Source organism: Schistocerca piceifrons, chromosome 5 (genome assembly GCF_021461385.2).
Source record: "Schistocerca piceifrons isolate TAMUIC-IGC-003096 chromosome 5, iqSchPice1.1, whole genome shotgun sequence".
Lineage (NCBI taxonomy): Eukaryota > Metazoa > Arthropoda > Insecta > Orthoptera > Acrididae > Schistocerca > Schistocerca piceifrons.
In genome coordinates, this window is record NC_060142.1 from 278,740,198 (window position 1) to 278,762,497 (window position 22,300).

The following is a 22,300-nucleotide window of genomic DNA, read 5'->3' on the forward strand; positions in this document are numbered from 1 at the left end:
ACAAGTCATAGTCTGTCTGGGCTGAGGTTTGATTTGTTGTCTGGTGGGGTCAGACTTTCTTATACAAGCAGACTTAAGGGTTTGGTAAATCAGATGTTGTGCAGAGTCTACTGTTAATTGGTGTAGCTCCAAAGTTTTTCTCCCAAGAGCGATCTAGGACCGACTCTGTTCAAATAGGTTCCATTGTTAGTGTTTGCTCCAAGAATTTTTTAGCACCAGCAAGGGCAACCTCTATAGATTAATAGTATTTTGTGGTTCCTTGAGTAAGGTATTGACTTGAGTACATATTGTCAGATGTATAGGCTACTAGCAGATTACAACAGGAATTGCTTAGCTTTTTAAAAGTGATTTTGCCCATAATCATTTGAGCTGATTGTACCCGTGACATGTGTTTAAAGTAAAATCTGGTAAAAAGGAACTATAGTACGAACAGAACATAGTGAAACTGAAACTTGACTGATTGTTAGAGACATGTGGCCATTCTCAAATAATGAAAACTTACCCGTAAAAGGTATATAATCTTCATTTGTAGATGTTCTCACTGGTAACAAGAAAGTTAGAATCACAGTAGAGGATATTTTGTATGTGCCTCAGCTAAGCACAAATCTACTGTCTGTTAGTATAATAATAGAAAAAGGTCATTTGATTTTATTTGACAAACAAGTTTGTCGTATCATGCAAAAATATGGCTGCTAGTGCATCATCAGCAAACGCAATGTACCAACTATACCAACCATATGATCGAAATTTTGAAGCAAAATCCATATTGCAGGCAAATAGTGCAAACTTGTGGCATAAAAGACTAAGTCATCTGCTTTCTGAAGCAATGGATGCACTTCGTAATGGCCTGGCTAAAGGAATTTCATATAAGGGAACAATAAATACTCCCTGTGTAATTTGCTTAGAGGGAAAACAAACAAAACTTCCTTTTCCATGATCTAGCTCAAGAGCCACAGAAATTCTCGAGCTAGTTCACTCAGATTTGCGAGGGCCAATGCATACTAGGTCAATTGGAGGAGCCAGATACTTCCTTACTCTAACTGATGATTATTCCAGGGAAGTATTAGTATATTTCCTCAGAAATAAACAACAAGTAGTACAACTGATATGAGACTTCAAAAATCTAGTAGAAAGTCAAACTGAAAAAAGGCTCTGCACTCTACACACTGATAATGGCACAGAATATGTGAATGATAATCTGATAACAGTTATCAGAAAGGAAGGAATCCGACATCAGACTACAGTGCCATATACACCAGAACAAAATGGAATGGATGAATGTTACAACTGTACAATAATGCACTAAAGAACAAGACCCCAGAGGAAGCTTGGACAAACAAGAAGCCGAATCTTAAGCATCTTAGAATATTTGGAAATGAGGCTTATGCTCACATTCCAAGAGCAAACAGATGAAAATGGGACCAAAAAATTGGTGAGTGTATTTTGGTAGGATACAGTGAATATTCAAAAGCATAAAGATTTTTTGAACCTAACTGTCAGAGAATCATAAAAACAAAAGATGTGACTTTTGAGGAAGATACTTCGAAACAGTGAAATGAGGGAACTGGGTCAAAGGAACCAAGTCGACTGTTTCTCCCAATGACAAAGAAGCAGCATGATGAAGTTACTACAACTGAATTAGAAGAAATTGAATCTGAACCTGAAGAGTGTAACATCAAGTAGTAGTTCAGTGAATACTAGCAGCAATGACGAAACAAGTCCAGATGATCCAATTAACGAAAATGAGCAACTGCAGCAAATATGAAGGTCATCGAGAATTCCAAAGCCAAAGAAACTGTATCAGTCTAAACAGTCAACTGACTCTCATCCTTTGACATTAGAAGAAACAATGATGTCAGACAACATTGAAAACTGGTTGAAGGCAATACAAGAAGAGTTACAATCTCACAAAGAGAACCACACGGAGTCTGCTCATTTACATTAAGATAAAAAGCCATTAAGAGCAAAATGGGTATTTAAAAGAAAGAAAGAAAGAAAGAAAGATATGAAAGGTCTCATTGTACACTATAAAGCATGGCTGGTGGTAAAAGGCTGTGCTCAGAAGCAAGGCCTGGATTGTGATGAAACATATGCGCCAGTCATAAGATGTAACACATTAAGGTAAATAAGGTACAACTCATTAAGGTAACACAAAATCAAATAGGAGTAATGCAGGAGTAGGTTTAATAATGAATTTAAAAAATAGGAGTGCGAGTAAGCTACTACAAACAGCATAGTGAACGCATTATTATGGCCAAGATAGACATGAAGCCCACGCCTACTACAGTAGTACAAGTTTATATGCCAACTAGCTCTGCAGATGAAGAAGAAATTGATGAAATGTATGATGAGATAAAAGAAATTATTCAGTTAGTGAAGGGAGAAGAAAATTTAATAGTCATGGGTGATTGGAATTCGACAGTAGGAAAAGGAAGAGAAGGAAACGTAGTAGGTGAATATGGATTGGGGCTAAGAAATGAAAGAGGAAGCCGCCTGGTAGAATTTTGCACAGAGCATAACTTAATCATAGCTAACGCTTGGTTCAAGAATCATGAAAGAAGGTTGTATGCATGGAAGAACCCTGGAGATACTAAAAGGTTTCAGATAGATTATATAATGGTAAGACAGAGATTTAGGAACCAGGTTTTAAATTGTAAGACATTTCCAGGGGCAGATGTGGACTCTGACCACAATCTATTGGTTATGAACTGTAGATTAAAACAGAAGAAACTGCAAAAAGGGGGGAATTTAAGGAGATGGGACCTGGATAAACTGAAAGAACCAGAGGTTGTACAGAGTTTCAGGGAGAGCATAAGGGAACAATTGACAGGAATGGGGGAAAGAAATACAGTAGAAGAAGAATGGGTAGCTTCAAGGGATGAAATAGTGAAGGCAGCAGAGGATCAAGTAGGTAAAAAGATGAGGACTAGTAGAAATCCTTGGGTAACAGAAGAGATTCTGAATTTAATTGATGAAAGGAGAAAATACAAAAATGCAGTAAGTGAAGCAGGCAAAAAGGAATACAAATGTCTCAAAAATGAGATCGACAGGAAGTGCCAAATGGCTAAGCAGGCATGGCTAGAGAACAAATGTAAGGATGTAGAGGCTTATCTCACCAGGGGTAAGATAGATACTGCCTACAGAAAAATTCAAGAGACCTATGGAGAAAAGAGAACCACTTGCATGAATATCAAGAGCTCAGATGGAAACCCAGTTTTAAGCAAAGAAGGGAAAGCAGAAAGGTGGAAGGAGTATATAGAGGGTCTGTACAAGGGTGATGTACTTGTGGACAGTATTATGGAAATGGAAGAGGATGTAGATGAAGATGAAATGGGAGATACGATACTGCGTGAAGAGTTTGACAGAGCACTGAAAGACCTAAGGCAAAACAAGGCCCCAGGAGTAGACAACATTCCATTAAAATTACTGACAGCCTTGGGAGAGCCAGTCCTGACAAAACTCTACCATCTGGTGAGCAAGATGTATGAGACGGGCGAAATTCCCTCAGACTTCAAGAAGAATATAATAATTCCAATCCCAAAGAAAGCAGGTGCTGACAGATGTGAAAATTACCAAACTATCAGTTTAATAAATCACAGCTGCAAAATACTAACACGAATTCTTTACAGACGAATGGAAAAACTAGTAGAAGCCACCCTTGGGGAAGATCAGTTTGGATTCCGTAGAAATATTGGAACACGTGAGGCAATACTGACCTTACGACTTATCTTAGAAGAAAGATTAAGGAAAGGCAAACCTACGTTTCTAGCATTTGTAGACTCAGAAAAAGCTTTGGATAATATTGACTGGAATACTCTCTTTCAAATTCTAAAGGTGGCAGGGGTAAAATACAGGGAGCGGAGGCTATTTACAATTTGTACAGAAACCAGATGGCAGTTATAAGAGTCGAGGGGCATGAAAGTGAAGCAGGGGTTGGGAAAGGAGTGAGACAGGGTTGTAGCCTCTCCCCGATGTTATTCAATCTGTATATTGAGCAAGCAGTAAAGGAAACAAAAGAAAAATTCGGAGTAGGTATTAAAATCCATGGAGAAGAAATAAAAACTTTGAGGTTCGCCGATGACATAGTAATTCTGTCAGAGACAGCAAAGGACTTGGAAGAGCAGTTGAACGGAATGGACAGTGTCATGAAAGGAGGGTATAAGATGAACATCAACAAAAGCAAAATGAGGATAATGGAATGTAGTCGAATTAAGTCTGGTGATGCTGAGGGAATTAGATTAGGAAATGAGACACTTAAAGTAGTAAAGGAGTTTTGCTATTTGGGGAGCAAAATAACTGATGATGGTCGAAATAGAGAGGATATAAAATGTAGACTGGCAATGGCAAGGAAAGCGTTTCTGAAGAAGAGAAATTTGTTAACATCTAGTATTGATCTAAGTGTCAGGAAGTTGTTTCTGAAAGTATTCATATGGAGTGTAGCCATGTATGGAAGTGAAACATGGACGATATATAGTTTAGACAAGAAGAGAATAGAAGCTTTCGAAATGTGGTGCTACAGAAGAATGCTGAAGATTAGATGGGTGATCACATAACTAATAAAGAGGTATTGAATAGAATTGGGGAGAAGAGGAGTTTGTGGCACAACTTGACTAGAAGATGGGATCGGTTGGTAGGACATGTTCTGAGGCATCAAGGGATCACCAATTTAGTACTGGAGGGCAGTGTGGAGGGTAAAAATCGTAGAGGAGTCTGTAAGGAGTCTGTGCAGATGGATGTGTGTGTGTGTGTGTGTGTGTGTGTGTGTGTGTGTGTGTGTGTATTTTATATATATATATATATATATATATATATATATATATATATATGTGTGTGTGTGTGTGTGTGTGTGTGTGTGTGTGTGTGTGTGTGTGTGTGTGTGTGTGTGGGAAAAATTATATATAAAAACAAAGATGAGGTGACTTACCGAACGAAAGCGCTAGCAGGTCGATAGACACACAAACATACACACAAAATTCAAGCTTTCGCAACAAACTGTTGCCTCATCAGGAAAGAGGGAAGGAGAGGGAAAGACGAAAGGAAGTGGGTTTTAAGGGAGAGGGTAAGAAGTCATTGTAATCCCGGGAGCGGAAAGACTTACCTTATGGGGAAAAAAGGACAGGTATACACTCGCACACACACACATATCCATCCACACATACAGACACAAGCTGCTTGTGTCTGTATGTGTGGATGGATATGTGCATGTGTGCGACTTACCTTAGGGGGGAAAAAAGGAAAAAAGGACGGGTATACACTCGCACACACACACACACACACACACACACACACACACACACACACACACACCACACACACACATATCCATCCACACATATACAGACACAAGCAGACGTATTTAAACTCTTTGTCTTTAAACAAAACCAGAACACAGGCCTTCCATAGCGATAACCCAATAAAAGCAAAAACACTGAGCAAGTCTCAGTGTTTACATATTTGCACTTCCATATGACATGAGAAATCAAAGGAATACTATGTTAAAGTTAAGAGTTTTAGTGCAATGTACACGGAACTACAAAGTAAAGAAATAAACTCTGCTTAAGTTATGTAGTTTAATTATGCTATCAATACTGTCTATTGTTGTCAAAGATGGACTCCAGCTTCTACTCAATCGTAACAAATTGATGAAACTGAACCAAAGTTTTATGATACATAACAGGTTCTTTCTACTTGACCAAAAAAGCAATGAAGGCATAAGAAAAAAGCAGGTAGTTATTGACATAACAGTACCGTGATAAGAATGAAACACCGGAACAACTGCTAACAGCACTTGTATCACACGCCAGAATCTAGGATAACCACAACAGCTTGGCAATGCAAATGAGTAGGTCAGTAATGACAGACACATTCCTGGAGAAGATTGTAGGACTAATGCTAATGGCCTAACACTTAGCACTGCTGCTGATAAGGACTTTTCCTAACATTCCCCATCTCTTCTTCTCTCAACAATACAACAACTAAGAAAAACTTTTTGAAACACTCATTATCTGCAAATAAATTATCTATGGTCTTATTCAAGTACCTTTTGGCTGCACTTTAGAAATGAAAACAGAAAAAGATAGGTTATCACTTAAAAATATATACTTTAAGCAGAGACTTACCCTTTCACTAGAACAGCACTTGTTAATCAGTATGGGAGTACTTATATAATAGATAAACTTGATTTTATATTGGGCTACTGAAATCCAAAATAATGCACAAATTTAAAATAATTCAGATTATTTACCTAAATCAAAAACGTTGGTGGGCACGTGGACTGAACTGTGACTCCTGTTTACAGGAATGCTACTAAACTGTCGATCAGGTTCCAGATACATTGGAGCATACGGATATTCATCATCACATGATTCTGAGTCTGATGGCTCCTCATTGACAGGAGAACATTTTGCACTGTGATATGTGAAGTTCACATACTCAAGAGGGTCAAAGCTTTCAGCCAGCTGCTCTGCTTTCTGCATTATACACTGCAAAAAATTTGAAAAATCTACATAAGAATACAAAAACATATATTATTTGCTATACTGTATACATGAACAGACACTAAACAGAAGAAAGGAGTTATCCACATGTTACACAAATGTGACTAAGCTCCGAGCATATAGGAGAAACCCGCCTCCATAGCCAAGGTCACTAACACATGCCTGTGTGGTGGCACTCAATGTGGAGGTAAGCTGGTTCAAATCCTGGGCGTGGATGAAATTTTGCACTGCCAGTATTTGGCTGTCAAAGGGAGGAGAGGTGGTTGTGTTAAGTTTCGAATCACCTAACTTTGCTTCCACACCCTGGATTAAACTCCAAACTTCTCTGCAGCATCTCATGAAGTGAGGACATACAACACTGCTGACAGTGATCCGTACATCTTACAGAGACATTAAGCTCATTGGTCCGTTGGTGCTTTTGGAGAGGAGTAGGCAGTGTGCTTGCACCAGGTTTCACCTTCTCCCTTCCCTTCATCCATTTCAACACAAACCCAACACTACACTGTATAAGCACTCATCACAGTGATCCACATGACATGGATACACATTTGATACTTCATATTGGGTCGGAGGAAGACAACAGTGAATCGCCTCCACTACAACCTCGCCATGAATGGAGGTGCAGGATTCCTGCATCTGCTCGCCCTACACTCTTTCCCTGAGTATGGGACAATACATTATTATATACCAGAAATTAACCCTTTATAAACCTAGAAAATACATAAAATAATATATGAATTACAATTTAGTGTAGTATTAAAAAGTCAGTGGTGATAAAAGATTATCAAGAAATACAAGGCATGCTTGTGTGAGGTTACGCTTACTAAAACACTGTAAATTGTGTAAAAAAGAGGAGTATTTGCATTCATCAGAAGGGGGTAACATCTACATATACAATTTTATATGTGCAGTAAGTATACGATTTCTCACGGAGAAAATATTATTTCCAAAATGTGTGTCCATAATTTTATCCTAAATTGTATCTTTCCTGCATTTTAAATACAGTAAAGAAGAACAAGAGTATTAGTGATATTGTGAAAGAAAATGGAAGAGAATCTGTGGCTGATTTCATAGACAGATTCATTATGAGAGTCTGGGCTAGTATTATATTTGTAAGGGAAGCCTCTTCAGCTAAAAAGATATGTAATATATCAACTACCATATTTGGGGACCAGCCACCGCAATAGAACTCTCCAGTTAAGAACAAATCAATGGGCATGTTCTTGTGAAGTCACCACACCAAACAGTCTCTTATCATGTAAATCTCAGCATCTGCAGAATTCCTCCACAATCTGGCAATATAAGAGTAGATAGATGCAACTGGAACACAGGTAAACTGCCATACAAGTGACATGCATTGTCTTTAGACCATTGTATTTATTCGACACCACATCCTAGGTGTATGTCCATCCAAGACGAAGTACTCACGATTACATTCCAGGGAATCAGATAAAATAATGTTCCAATTATTATCCAATAACATTTGCAACACGCCAAGCCCTAAAATTAACTCTGGTTAAATTACAGCCTTGACCATTTCACGTTGTTCATTCTATTACAACTGACCAACACAGAAATGTGAATGAGACAGTTCTGAGCAATTACTACTCATTTGTCTCCATACCAGTATAGTGCTTACAACTTCAAACTGATGTTCATACACTATTGTAAATGCATGTGAGTCATGAGTGAACAGTGGGATCCTAGCTTGCTTCTATTAGCCCAGATAGTTTGATATTACTAAGTCACAGAACACTTTTATTGAATAAGGAGTCCTCCCCAGATACATCATTAATACCTGTAAACTACTTCAATTATGGCATAAAATATGTAACATTGCCTACTGCAACTGCATCACCATGCCTCGCTAGTGTCGGCTGCAGCATTTGTTGTCAAGGTGAACAATCCACCTGTAGCTGCAGCACATTAACTGTGCCTTGTCTGCTTTGTGATTAACAAGACATAGCTACCTACAGCAGTCACTGTACATGTCTTTAAATGAAACTTTCCTGAATTGCTTAAGATGACTTATTCCAATGTAAAATAAATTAAGTGGCAGGGCAAAAAAGTGTGGATTCTAAAGGTAAAGTTACAGATTGATTAGCAACAGGAACTGAAGGGAAAGCTGTGAGAAAAAGTAGAAACTGTGGAACTCTATGATGTGACATATACGCTATATTTAGTAGAATGTCCACAGAATGTGAAGGATCATACTTTTACAATAGCCTATGCTATATAAGAGGTCTAGCTAGGGATTAAGAGTTTAATGTTCTTTTGACAGTAACATCAACATCATTAGAGACTGATCACAGACTTCATTGAACATGGTTGGAGAAAGAAATTTGTCATTGACTTTCAGGAGAAAATATCCAAGCACTCATTATGGAGATCACAGAAAATCTGAATTAGGATGAACAAACATTTTTAACCAATGCCTCATAAATGCTAGTGGAGTCGGCAGGTCCATGCTGAAATTATATTAAAAATTTTCTATGTATGAGAGCCCTGTAGAAAGATGGTGTTGGGAACATAGGCATAATTTTATCAGCCATAAAATTTAGATTTCACTGCTTCCAATTGACGACTGTAACAGACAAGCATCAGTCAGTCTTTAAAGCACAGATTCATAACAGTACAGAATCATACTACATAGTTTATTCTACAAACATAGTCTACAAGCCACTGCTAAATAGCTGTTGCTGTGCGCATCACACCATTATTTGTTCCTCAACCTCTTGTTCGTATGGTTCTCCCAATAGATATACAAAAGATAGAGTAAAATTGTTTCACCGTCTGCCTAGTGGAAACAGGAAACATGGCTCTTTAGTCTGTGACTGTTCTGTCAAGTCTCAGACCACCAAAGCTTCATAACTGAGTTCAAAATATGCTATTAATATTTCTGACATTTGAAGTCTTTTAAAAATGGACAAAGGCAGTTACTAATACCCAGGAATTACATGGTATGTATGTGACCTTGAAAGACAACAGAATTTAAAATAATCTCATAATTTAATTTAGTTTCTTTAGGAAATTTACTCAAAATTTCATGGCATATTACTCCACAAGTTTTCCAAATCTCTTATTCGTGTTGTCTTCTGTAAGGACACATCTCTAATTGTCACAACTGATTTACAACAGATTTTAACTTTTCATAAATTATCACAGGCTTGTGTTTCCAACACAATGTAGGGAGTGTTGATGGCTGTGACAACAATCCCCCCCCACAATTGTTGTGTGTTTCCTTTGTAAACAGAGTTTGTGCAATACTTAGGTGAAAACTACAGTCCATCTGGAAATGATGCGCCAAACAGGCCTTGCTATTCCTTATGTTAAAATAAGTGCTTATGGTGATTCCTAGTGTTGAGTGATGCCAACACTACGTGAAAGAATGTTTCCCTTCCGAAAATTCTCATCTAATATCTGTATTTTCCCATTTAGAAATATGGAGGACCTGGGTTCAATTCCTGGGGTTTTTCCTTTGCAAGAAGACTAGTACAGCTTTCACTCAGCCCTGTAATGCCATTTAAGGAGCTCCTTTACCAAGTAGTAGTGGCTCAATGTCTAGAAAATCTGCAAACAGGCCGGGAGAGCAGTGTGCTGACCACGTGCCCCTCCATACTGCATCTGCATGATGCTGCAATGTAGAGGATTACACAGCAGCCAAAAATACATCCTCCATTGGGCCTTCATGGTCTGGACAAGGAGCTCATTTTATCATGTATTTCACTTACTTGCAGAGGGTCTTTAAAGCTGAAACTAACATAAAGGTTGGCTTGAACTATCACTGCTGTGTTGTCTGAAACATGATCCCAATGGAGTTGGCATGCCATTCTGAGAACCAGACTCCCCCTTCTGCTATAAAGAGACCCAAAGTACTGTTAATTGCCAGCCAAATACCTAGGACTAGGGGAAACAGCAAACATGGCTCTTTAGTCTGTGACTGTTCTGTCAAGTCTCAGGCCACCAAAGCTTCATAACCGAGCTCAAAATATGCTATTAATATTTCTGTCATTTGATGTATTTTAAAAATGGACAAAGACAGTTACTAATACCCAGGAATTACTGTTCAGTAATTCAATGAGAGATTTCTTGTGAAAATGCAACATAATTTATAAGCTTAGTTCAATGATGGTGTGAGGGTATATCAATGAACCACAATACTTCAAAATGTATTTATTTATTTATTTATTTATTTGCAAATTATTAACTATTTCTCTGTCAGCAGACTGTCACTGAACTTATATAAAATACTATATAAGCAAAATCTATATTTTGCAAGGCCTGTTCCACAATGTTGGAATAAACGCATGCAGGGAAAGTCAATAAATGAAACAGAATACTTAAAACGCTTGGATGTTCTTAGCGATAAGGAACTGAACTGAAAGTCAAACATTATAAATGTTTTTAAACATCTAAGCTCTGCTTCTTTTGCACTGTGGCTAAAAAATAGCAGACTTTGGAGATAAAAATGTTGAAATGATGACATGCATTTCCACTTTTCATTCACTAATGTCTCACTGCATCTTATCCTGTCATAACTCTCCAGTGAGAAACGAAGTGTTTGTTACAAAGAAGTGTGTATTGAAGACAATATTTGGTGCCCACCCTAGAACCTCTTCTAGATGTTCTTTAAACAGATTGGCAAATGGACAACAACATCACAGTACAGTCAGTCTCTTATAAAGTTTGTTGTCAACAATAAATCAAAGTTTAAAAGCAACAGAAACATTCATAAATATAATACATGGTTATTCTAAATGATGGACCCATTTTCAAAACTTCATATTTAATCAAGTAAAAATCCAAAATCAACAAGCTTTATACCAATTAAAAGAGGAAGTTCCAATTTTTTCATTATGTTTGATATCAATTTAATAAATTAAATGATTTTTAATTAATTAGTTTTAATAATTATTTAATAATTAGAAATGTGATAAATGTTATAAATGTTCAATGTGGTCACTGTTGGCTGCACAGCAAACATCGACAACGAAGCCAAACTCGTCCCACACATGCAAAAGCATATCTGCTGTTACTGAGGGCACAGCAGCAGTGATCTGGTTCTGCAAATCAGTCACAGTGATTGGCAGAGGCGGGAAGTAGACAGTTTCCTTCACATAACCACATAAGAAATAGTCACAGAGTGTGAGATCAGATCTCAATGGCCAGAAGTGCAGAACCAGATCCTCAAGTCCCCTGCGACTGATCCAGTGCCGAGGAAGGGAGTCATTCAAAAAGTCTCTTACATCACGGTGCCAATGGGGCAGAGCTCCATCCTGTTGGAAAATGAAGTCCTGGGAATGTTCCTTAACTTGAGGGAATGGTCACTGTTCCAACATGTCCAGCTATATGAGTCCCGTTACAGTTCTTTCTGCAAAGAGAAATGGTCCATAAATCTTTGTAAGGGATACGCCACAGAACACGTTGATCTTTGGTGAGTCTCTCTCATGATGCAATAGTGGATGTGGATTTTCAAAACCCCATATGGAAGTATTATGTCTGTTAACTTGTCCACTAAGGTGGAACGTCCCTTCATCACTAAAAATTACACGCTGTAGAAATGCGTCATCCTCCATCTTTGCTAGCACAATCACAAAACGCGGGATGCTTCTCTTTGTCTTTGGGGTTGAGAGTCTGCACAAATTGTAATCGGTATGGCTTGTACAGCAAATGCCATCTCAGAACTTTCCATATAGTTGGTTGGGGTATTCCAAGTTCTGACTGGCTCTATTGATAGACTTGCTAGGACTGCACACAAATCTTTCTTGAATCCACCAAACATCATCCTCACACACATGCTTAGCCTGTGCCTTTTCCTTTGCACACACTCCAAGTCTGTTTAAATTGATTAAACCGATAGGGAAAGCTTTTGCGAGTTGGTAGTTGAATACCGAACTTGGTACAAAATGCCTGCTCCACTGCAATCTGTGACTCACTTAACACGAACTCAGGAACACAGAAAACCTTGTGCTCCACAGTCACCATCTCACTCACAACTGACAGTGAACTGGAATTATGGCCCTATTGCCATGTGAACTCTACTGGCTGCTTCTGAAACCATCACCTCCCACCTGCCACTGCCTGCCACAAACTTTGAAACTTCCTCTTTCCATTGGTATAAAGCTTGTTCATTTTGGTTTTATAATTGAATACATATGAATTTTTGAAATTGGGTCCATCATTTGGATACAGGCATGAGTTAGTAATTTCTAGCCACCAGCTTTCACACAGTACAGTAACTGAAATTATTCTACAGAGTAGAAGACGTTGTCATAGTTAAACTTCAGTTCATTTTCATTTTTTACTTTGCTGTAAGTTAGTCATTCTATATAACTGGGCAAGTGATCAAATTTTTTGGCTGGAGCATTGTGGATACTTTTTTGTGATAAAGACAACCTTAATGTGGAGTAATGAATGTAATTTTTTCTTCTTATATTGTAATTATGTACAGCATCATTCCCTTTGAACTACAGTGGATTATTTACAACAAACTTCATGAGGAAATAAATATACTGTGAAGCAGTAGTCAAAATGCCCAACTCCTCAAACAGATTTCTACAAGGTAATCATGGATGAGTGTCACATATTATTCTTACAGCATATTTTTGCCCAATGAAAACAATTAGCCCACATGACATTACTGAATGAAAATATGCAAAATCTATCTGCTTACTGGCTTCTCGCTCCCAAGACCTGCAGTGATTACAAGTGCAAATTTGGATAAACTAAGTTGTTTTAGGAGATCCAAAATGTGTTTTTCTAGTTTAAATTCACATCAATATGGACACCTAAAAATTTTGAAGTTTCCACCCTATTTGTTATTCCCTTATAATGTGATACACCTATCACTTATGTAGTACCCATAGATGTGCAGATTTGAATATGTTGTGTCTTTTTAAAATTGAGAATATGAGACCATTTGCAGAAAATCAGTCAACAATAATTTTAAGAACAATGTTTTCCATTTCTTACTTAATGTATAAGTCAATTATTCAAATGGTCAGAAAGTTCTTATTTCATTTACTGAAAAAATTATTATTGTTCTACACTGGATGGCTTGTTTCACACCATAGAGAGAGATTGCAATCATGACCCACTGGACAGGCACATAACTAAGCTAAACTGGAGTACCATGATGTTAAAAACAAAAACACAGTTTGGACAGTTTATCAACAACTGAACTGCATGCAAAGTTGGTGAAGGTTAATAAGCAGTTTACTCATTCATTCTCAACATTTAAGAAATGGGAAACTGAAATGAAAAGTGTTCATTCTTCTACAGAAAAAAAAATCCATATAGAGAACTTTCTAAAAACGCAACCTCAGATGAAGACACTGAATCAGAATAAGTTACAGTTGAGACAGTGTAAAAAGATCTGTTACAGCTGGCAGCACTGACAGCTTTCAACTGCAAAGTGTTAATGGCTGCAAGCAAAAACAGTAGTTATATCCAGAGCTGTGACAACAATGAGGCATTGCCATAGAACCTTTACAAAATGGTGTCACATTACTGGTTGAGGTAGACAGACGGAGCTGCTGTGCCGAGCCCACTGTAACTGTCAGGGATCCACTTACACTGACTCAACTTTAGTAGACAATTGGTGATTAAAAGTAAAAAGCAAACAAAATAGTAATAACATTACACAAGAGGAATAAACTATAAGAAATGTTTGTATAATATGGGTGCTGCATTTGTTGTATACTCACCAAAAGCAAAATAAATAAATTTTTGAACCATTTTAAAAATAATCTAACATATTCTATGCTTCAATTTGTTATTGTGAATGAGATGAGTCCACCACTGCCTGTCAAAAATGAAACAGGAATCATAATAGTTGGTGGAAGATAGGGGCTGAATCAAAACCCACCAACCCAATTTCATATGTCTGGAACACTATGTCCAATTTCTTGTGCATGATGTTAAAGGTATTCTTCTTATTGATTATCCAGTAAAAGTAAAACAAAAACTATACTACACAAGTCATTTGGACCATCTAGACAGAAGAACACATGAGGAGATGTCTGGATTGCAAGCAGAAAAATTTTTTTTCATCAGGACATTGCTAAGTTCAAGATACTGCTCGTCAAATGTAAAACAGATATCTGAAGCACAAACTGTCAAAACACTGCTGATTTTCACTATTTCCCATGCACAAAAGAGTGTGAAATGTTTTTGTATCTTGTGAAAATGCTATCACACTGGCATTTTTTAGACCTTCCATAATTTGTCTACAGAGTTTTGGTCTAAGTTTAACACCATTATAAGTTATTTATGACACTATTCACTTACTGCTAGTGCAATTTCTGGTGGTTTTCAATACACTGAGGTGGATAGTCTCTACAAATAAAGGAGATGAAGAAATAACAAACAACTTCCATCAAATATTAATATTTCACACATTCTCAAAATATAAGTGGCTTCTCTCAGTTTGGCCACAGATAATATATTGACCAAGTCACAGTTCATACTTCTAAAGACTCCCAATGCTGGAAACAGAACTTACACATACATTGAGAATGTATTCAATTAATTTGACAACACACTACAGGTCACTAGTATATTCTGTGAATCTTCAAAGGCATTTAATTGGGTAGATCATGACATCCCTTTAAGTAAATTAGAATATCATGGTATTTATGCAACATAATGTCTGAACCATGCTAGGAAATTCTGGACATGATTAAGCTGTGCGTCTCTAACAGAAAACTAAGGCTGTCGATAGTAAACATTCCTATATTAAGGCATCAGTCTTCACCAACTGAGAACTAATTAATTGTAGTGTCCCACCGAGTTCCACTTTGTCTACAGGACATTCTAACTTTACCAGATGTCAAATTTGTTTTGGTTGCAGATGACAGCAACATTGTGAGAAGTGAAAAATTAAATATATTTTTGAAAATGGCTGTTAATGTAAATTTTTAAGCATTAATTAATGGTTTCTAGTATATTCTTTTCTGTTAAACTCAAACTCACAACATGCAAATCATATTCTGCAAGACGTTTACACCCAGAATACATACAAAACATGAGCACATGCAAAGAGAGTAGGTTGATGGTGTTAAACCTTTTAGATTATAACATGATGATAAGTGTAATTGGAATGAGCATGACACACAACTGCTGAAATGTTTAAACAAACTGTTGGTTAGGTGGTTTGATTGGAGATTAAAGGGACTAAACTACAAGGTTATCAGTCCCTCTTTCCTTAGTCACACAGGTCTTGGATGAAAACCATACTCCAAAAGAACCCTATAACCCAAAATCTGGGGAAGGAACTAAACCCAGAAAACTATCTGTGTAACAACACTGAAGTAGAAGTATCAAGCCAAAATTGAAAATATTAACTAAAAGGAAAATAGCTGTAGAAAGTGTTAAAACAATATAGCAGATGGCCTTGGATGGCTGATCACAAGAATAAAAATGGATGATAGTGAAAAGTCGAACAAACAGCAGCAGAAAGAAAGAGAGAGAGAGAGAGAGAGAGAGAGAGAGAGAGAGATAGAGTAAAAAATGCAGGTCAGGTGAAGTCCTGAGAGATAAGGCCAGGCACCCATCCTTAGATTAGGGGATAAAAACCCTCCTCTCAAATAAAACTCAAAACTAGATCAGCTGTTGAGGTATTGTCACCTAACACCATAGGTAGGGTGTCACGAAGGTTTATAATCTGCCTCAGGGTTGCTAGATTGGGACAGTCCAACAATATGCGGACTACTGTCAATCAAGAACCACATCGACACTGGGATGGGTCCTCGAAGACAGAGGAGATAATCATGAGTCAGCCAAGTATTGCCGATGTGAAGTCCTTGCAAGAGGCTAGCATGTAGGACCGCCACACTGTCGACTCCTTTACCATATATAACTTATTCAACAAAGTTAGGGAGCGCCATTCTGTACCCCAGAGCCCATAAACATTGTGGCATAATACAGATCGAAAATCAGATTCCAGTATGCCGATCTCCAGACTAGGATTACAAGCAGCCCCTTACATAGCCTGTCAGCAAGGTTATTTCCCGTGATGCTGACATGTCCCAGGATCCATAAAAAGACCACGGACCATCCATGTTGTTCAAGTACATAAACGGGCACTCTGATGGCCATTACCAAACGATGGCAAGGATAGCATAGGTCAAGAGCTTGTAAGGCACTCAAGAAGTTGCTACAAAGGAGTCCCCAGCGCAGGAACAGATATCCTAAAGAGTGCGGAAGATGGCTACCAGCTCTCCAGAGAAAGCACTGCAGACATCTGGCAAGGAGGGCTGGTCAATATGTCTTGCATGAACTTAAGTGACCATCGACCATCGAGCCATCCGAGTAAACTGTCTCTGAACCCTGGGACATATCAAGAATATAGAGAAACAGGTGCTGTAGGGCTGCAGGATGAACTGAGTCTTTTGGGACTTGTGATAGGTCCAGATGAAGCTGTGGTCGAGGGAAAGACTTGAGTTCAATGAGAAGGGACTGGACACCAAGTGCAACTGTAATCCCTGGTCTGGGCCGCTGGTGTGAGAGTTGGATCGCTGTGTTAGGGACAAGAAGATGATAATTCAGATGTTTAGGTGAGCTGTGAATGTGTGCAGTATAATTGGCAAGCAGTTGTTGCCTTATCCGCAATGGAGGAACCCCAGCTTCCACGAGTAGGCTGTTCACAGCTCTCATTCAAAAAGCTCCCATCGCAAGTCAAATTCGACAGTGGCGTATAGGGTCCAGCATCCGCAATGCTGATGGTGACACTGAACCGTATGCCATTCTCCCATAGTCAAGACAGGACTGTACAAGGGCTCTGTACAGCTGCAACAGTGTAAGGCAATCTGCGCTCCAGTCAGTGTGACTCAGGCACTGAAGAATGTTGAGGTGCTGCCAGCACTTTTGCTTAATCTGATGAAGATGGGGAAGCCGAGTTAAGCGAGCATCGAAAGCGAGTCCTAAAATGCGATAAGAGTCCAAGACATTAAGGACGTGGTCATCAAAATAAAGTTAGAGTGCAGGTGAACTATATAATGGCTACAGAAGCCCATGGCCATGCCTTTCATATGGCTCCCTAAACAAATTGTTATTTGCAATGTTGCAAAAATAGAAAAAAGATACACTTCACCTAGTTTCATTCCGTATTGTCATACAGTTCCATATTTTGGGATTACATGACAAGCCAAGCTTAAGTTTCCCAAGTTCAAAAGTGAGTAATACAAATTATTTGTGGTGAGGAGTCAAAACCATACAAATAAACCCATTTCAAAGGTCTCAGTATACTAACTACAGCTTCTCAGCAGATTTATTCCTTACTGACATTTGTCATAAATAATATTTCTCTGGTTCAAAGAGAAGGGAATCTACAGGAAGCCTTCCTAATCTCCCAGAATCCAACATCCCACACCTGGTTCAGCTTCACTGAAAGCATCTTTGTGATTTGGAGCATGGACCGGGGGGCATGTGGCCGGGAAGCACGGGCAAGGGCAAAAAAGGAGCTCTCATCACATGACTCAGTACCATCCAGGCCTGGAGCAACTGAATCACATTCTCCACCAGGTTTCGACTACCCATCACCGTGCCCTGAAATGAGAAGTATCCCCTACCCCTCCTAAAGCAGTATTCTGATGCCCACTAAACTTATGCAATATCCTTTTCCATCCACACACACACCAACCCTGCACCCAACCCCTTGCCTCATGGCTCATATCCCTGTAACAGATTTAGATGCAGTGTCTGTACCATACCCCCTCACACTACTACTTACTCCCATCCTGTCACAGGCATTTCCTGTCCCATCAAAGGCAGGCGGCCACCTGTAGAAGCAGCCATATGATCTACCAACCAAGTTGCACCCACTGTGCCACTTTCTACAAGGGCATAACAACTAACAAGCTGTCCAACTGTATGAGTGGCCCCATTAAACTGTAGCCACAATTAAACTGTGGCCATCCAGTTGCTGAACACATATCCCAACATGATGTGCTTCACTTTAATGACTGCTTCACAGCCTGTGCCACCTGGATTTCTCCACCTAACACCAGCTTTTCTGAAATTCACAGCTCTGAACTCTCTTATAACTCTCTCATAACTCCCCTGCCTTAAACTTTTGATGGTCCCTGTCTACCAGCTACCTATCCCCTTCCCTGACCCCACTCTGCTACTACATACATCATATATCCTGTCCACACACCTATAAGTCGTTTTCCCTTCCCTACTTTTCTCCTCCCTCCCCTCCAACTCCCCACCCCGCCCCACGTCCCAGCACAACCTTTTGACACTGCATCTAACAGCCTTATTTGGTCTCCACCAAGGCACGCTCTGCCAGGAAGCACAAGCATCTTCCCTCACCACTGCCTCGTTATCCTTCCCCCTTCCGACCTCATATGTTTTCCTTACCCCACCAGCCACCCCCGACTGCTGCTCTGCCATAATCAGTCACAGTCAGCTCTAGGCCCTGGCACAATTGCCATCTGTGTGTGAGTTGTGCTTGTGTGAATGTGTATGGGATTTTTACTGCAGAAGAACTTAGTCCAAAAGATTTAATATTTTTGCGGTCTGTTTCATTGTTTGACTGTAACTCAATGTCTCCTCTATATGGTGAGTAGTAATCTGTCCTTTCCATATGAAAAGGCAAATGCACTGTATTGAAATAGTAGACACTGAAACAGGCTGGTGAAAACAGCAAACTGCAGCTTCCAAATTTATTTAATACACCAAAATTCAATAATTCACTAACCTTGACAGAAACAATTTTTGACTTGAGCATTCGCTCAACATTCTCAATCATAGCTTTAAGAAGTTCAGCACCACTTCTCTCCTTGACACTTGCATTCAAGTATTTGTATCTCTGAAAAAAAAGTTGAACCATTAGAAGTCATACATCGGACATCAAAATTATAAGAACTTAAGAAATTGTGGACAATACTTACAGCTCGAACATCATGTGCTCTTGTTACTGATGTAGTTAGTCTCCATAGTTCATCTCCAAGCTGGTCTGCCCATTTTAACACCCTGAGGGAAAGAGTTAAATTATGATCACTGTCTGAAAGATTTTACTTAATTAAATATCTGAGATCTTTAACTACACACATATCTATGCTATTTAGAAATTTGGTCACATGTCTATAGTTTTTGCACTTTCTATACAGCAGTACAGCATTTTTGGTAACTGCATTAATGAACAGTATGACAGTAAATTCTCTCTCTCTCTCTCTCTCTCTCTCTCTCTCTCTCTCTCTCTCTCTCTCTCTCTCTCTCGTTACGGAGAGCAATTAACTTCCATTAGAGAGCTTCGTCATTTGTCAGAGATTGCTATTGCCTCATGGAAACAAGTTTAATTAACACATATAAAGAGCTCCATATATCATTTCCTTTTCTTATTATTAAAAAGTTAGTGCACTGGATTTTGATGGTTATCTTCCTGTAAATTCTGTAATGAAAAAATCTGTTCAGTACATGGTGTAAAATAATGTCATGTTTGACAGACACAAACAGCATTATTTCATTCACACAGTAATATGATTCTTTTTTGCCCTATACATTTGCCACTGTATCAAACTGGTTGCTGTACTCTAGAATGAAATTGTTCCATCAACAAGAAAATTGAAAGTGTCCCCAAAACCTGACACATCTGTCAACAATACAAGCACACTGATAAAGGATCCAAACAAATCCACACATGTTGCAGCCAGGATAATAATGGAACAGACTTACGAATGGTCCACAGCAAACAGCTCAATCATTAATCTCACTAAGATCGTCTTATACAGGGTTTTCATTTTAACTAAAGACAATGAAATATTTCAAGAACTAATATTGGACCAAAGAAAGTTATAATTCCAATTTGTTTGCCTCAGAATGGTCCATACAATGATACTTCACTCGACCCCTCACCCTATTCTGTGCATGGGTGCTGGCGGGGGAGGAGGGGGGGGGGGGGGCAATTTTGTAATCTTTTACGGGAACCCCTGTTTTTATTGCAGATTACAGTTCTTTGGCAAAATCTACATACTTTTAAAAATGGGTATACAATCATAATTTACGACATGCTACTGAATGGCCCTTGAATACCAAAAGGCACATGGAATCCAACCTCTGTGACACAAGGGTAGACCAGGCCAGTATTTCATAGCTTTTATTTGGAAACCCCACTCACAACACTGAATTCCTCTGACATATCGAACAGTAGACTACTCAATGCACCATCATGACCACGTAGAGAATTATGACATATCATAACATGCAATAGACTGTGACTAGAGCCCACATATCATGTAGACGTAGAAAAGACAGCAGCTCTAAATATTACAATACTTGCACAGTTTATTGCCCGCACAGCTACCTATCATCTGGAGAATAGATGTGCAAGTGGACAATGAATGTTGCAACCACTAAAGAAAAAACTGAATTGATCCTGATTTATGGAGAATATAGGAGAAATGCTGAGCCTGCTGTTGCCTTGTACACCAAGCACTTTCCACAGAAAGCTACCTCTCATTCGTTCATTTTTGAGGTTGTGAACGCCTTTATGTCTGATGGCAGTGTACAGACCGGCAAAAGGAAACAAAGCAAACCTGTTACAGGAGAAGCTAATGAAATAACTGTACTAGCGGCAGTGCACCATAACCCAAGGGTAAGTACCTGTCAATTATTCTGTGATTCTGGTACGTTCGTAGGCAGTATTGTCACGACATTGCAACCTCATAAGTATCATCCACACCACATGTAACTGCAGCAAAAATTTCATGGTACCAATTTCCATAACTGGATAGCATTTTGAAGTGCAGAACATGCAATACTGGAATATAGACAATCCCCACTGGTTCAGTAAGCTGACCATCAATGTCCTCTGTCGGTTTACATATGCTGTGGCATCATGGAGAACAAACTCATTGGTCCATATCTTATCAATGGCACAGTGAATAGAAACAAATATCGAGCATTTTTGGAACAGAAACTACTGGGACTGCTGCAGGACGTTTCCCACGACTTTCAATAACGTATGTGGTTGCAGCATGATGGATGCCCAGCACATTATGCAACTGAAGCACGGGAGGTATTAGACCCTGCTTACACTGGTCGGTGGATCAGTAGAGGTGGCCCCATTAATTGGCTCACAACATCACTGGATTTGACATCACTGGGTTTTTTTCTGTGGGTATATTTAAAAGATAAGGTGTACCAACGAGTGTCAACAGGTCATGAAGACTCAGGTGGCAGCTTCAGAAATGTCTTTGCTGATATTCCCACAGATATGCTTTTGTCCTGTGTATGCTCTTTTGAAAAGTGAAACACCAGGTGTACTGATGTTGGCGGTACTATTTTTCCAACACTAAGTAAAGTAGCATTCACCTTGAGCCACAGCCACAGCAGGGCACCGAGTAGCCCCTGTTCAATATGTCAGAGGAGTACAATGTTGCAAATCTGATTTCCAATTATAAGTTATGAAATATTGGCCTGCCCTACCCTCACAGCTTGGAGGTGGGGTTCCACATGTCATTGGATTTTCAAGGGCCAATGAGTAACATGTCATAAATTACAATGACTTTTATACACATTCACGCACACACACACGCGCGTGTGCCCGACTGCTGTCTCCAGCCCCTGTGACCAAACTACAACTGCCATATTAAATGAAAGCAACAATCTGGAGTGGGGCAGGAAAGGGGGAGGGATAGTGGGGTGGTGGGATAGAGGGAGGAAGAGAATAGTACTTTCTAGCAGAGTGTACAGGGACTAGGCTACCAGGTGCAGCAACAGGAGGCTGTGGGAAAGAGGAGAGGGAAGAAATGGAGAGCGGAAAAGGAGAGAAGCAGAGAAGACTGGTGGATGCGTGG

At 39.1% G+C, this 22,300-nt stretch overlaps 1 protein-coding gene across 3 annotated transcripts in view; it reads right to left on the reverse strand.

Moving 5' to 3' along the window:
• Positions 1-22,300, reverse strand: part of LOC124797945 (voltage-dependent calcium channel subunit alpha-2/delta-3-like) — a 314,695-nt gene that overhangs the window by 186,594 nt on the left and 105,801 nt on the right. For all 3 annotated transcript variants that reach the window (XM_047261087.1, XM_047261086.1, XM_047261085.1), the window contains exons 2-4: positions 19,394-19,475; positions 19,201-19,311; positions 6,245-6,482 (exon numbers count right to left, since the gene is read on the reverse strand). In XM_047261087.1, coding sequence (XP_047117043.1) covers positions 6,245-6,482; positions 19,201-19,311; positions 19,394-19,475 — 431 coding nt within the window. The remainder of the gene's footprint in view (positions 1-6,244; positions 6,483-19,200; positions 19,312-19,393; positions 19,476-22,300) is intronic.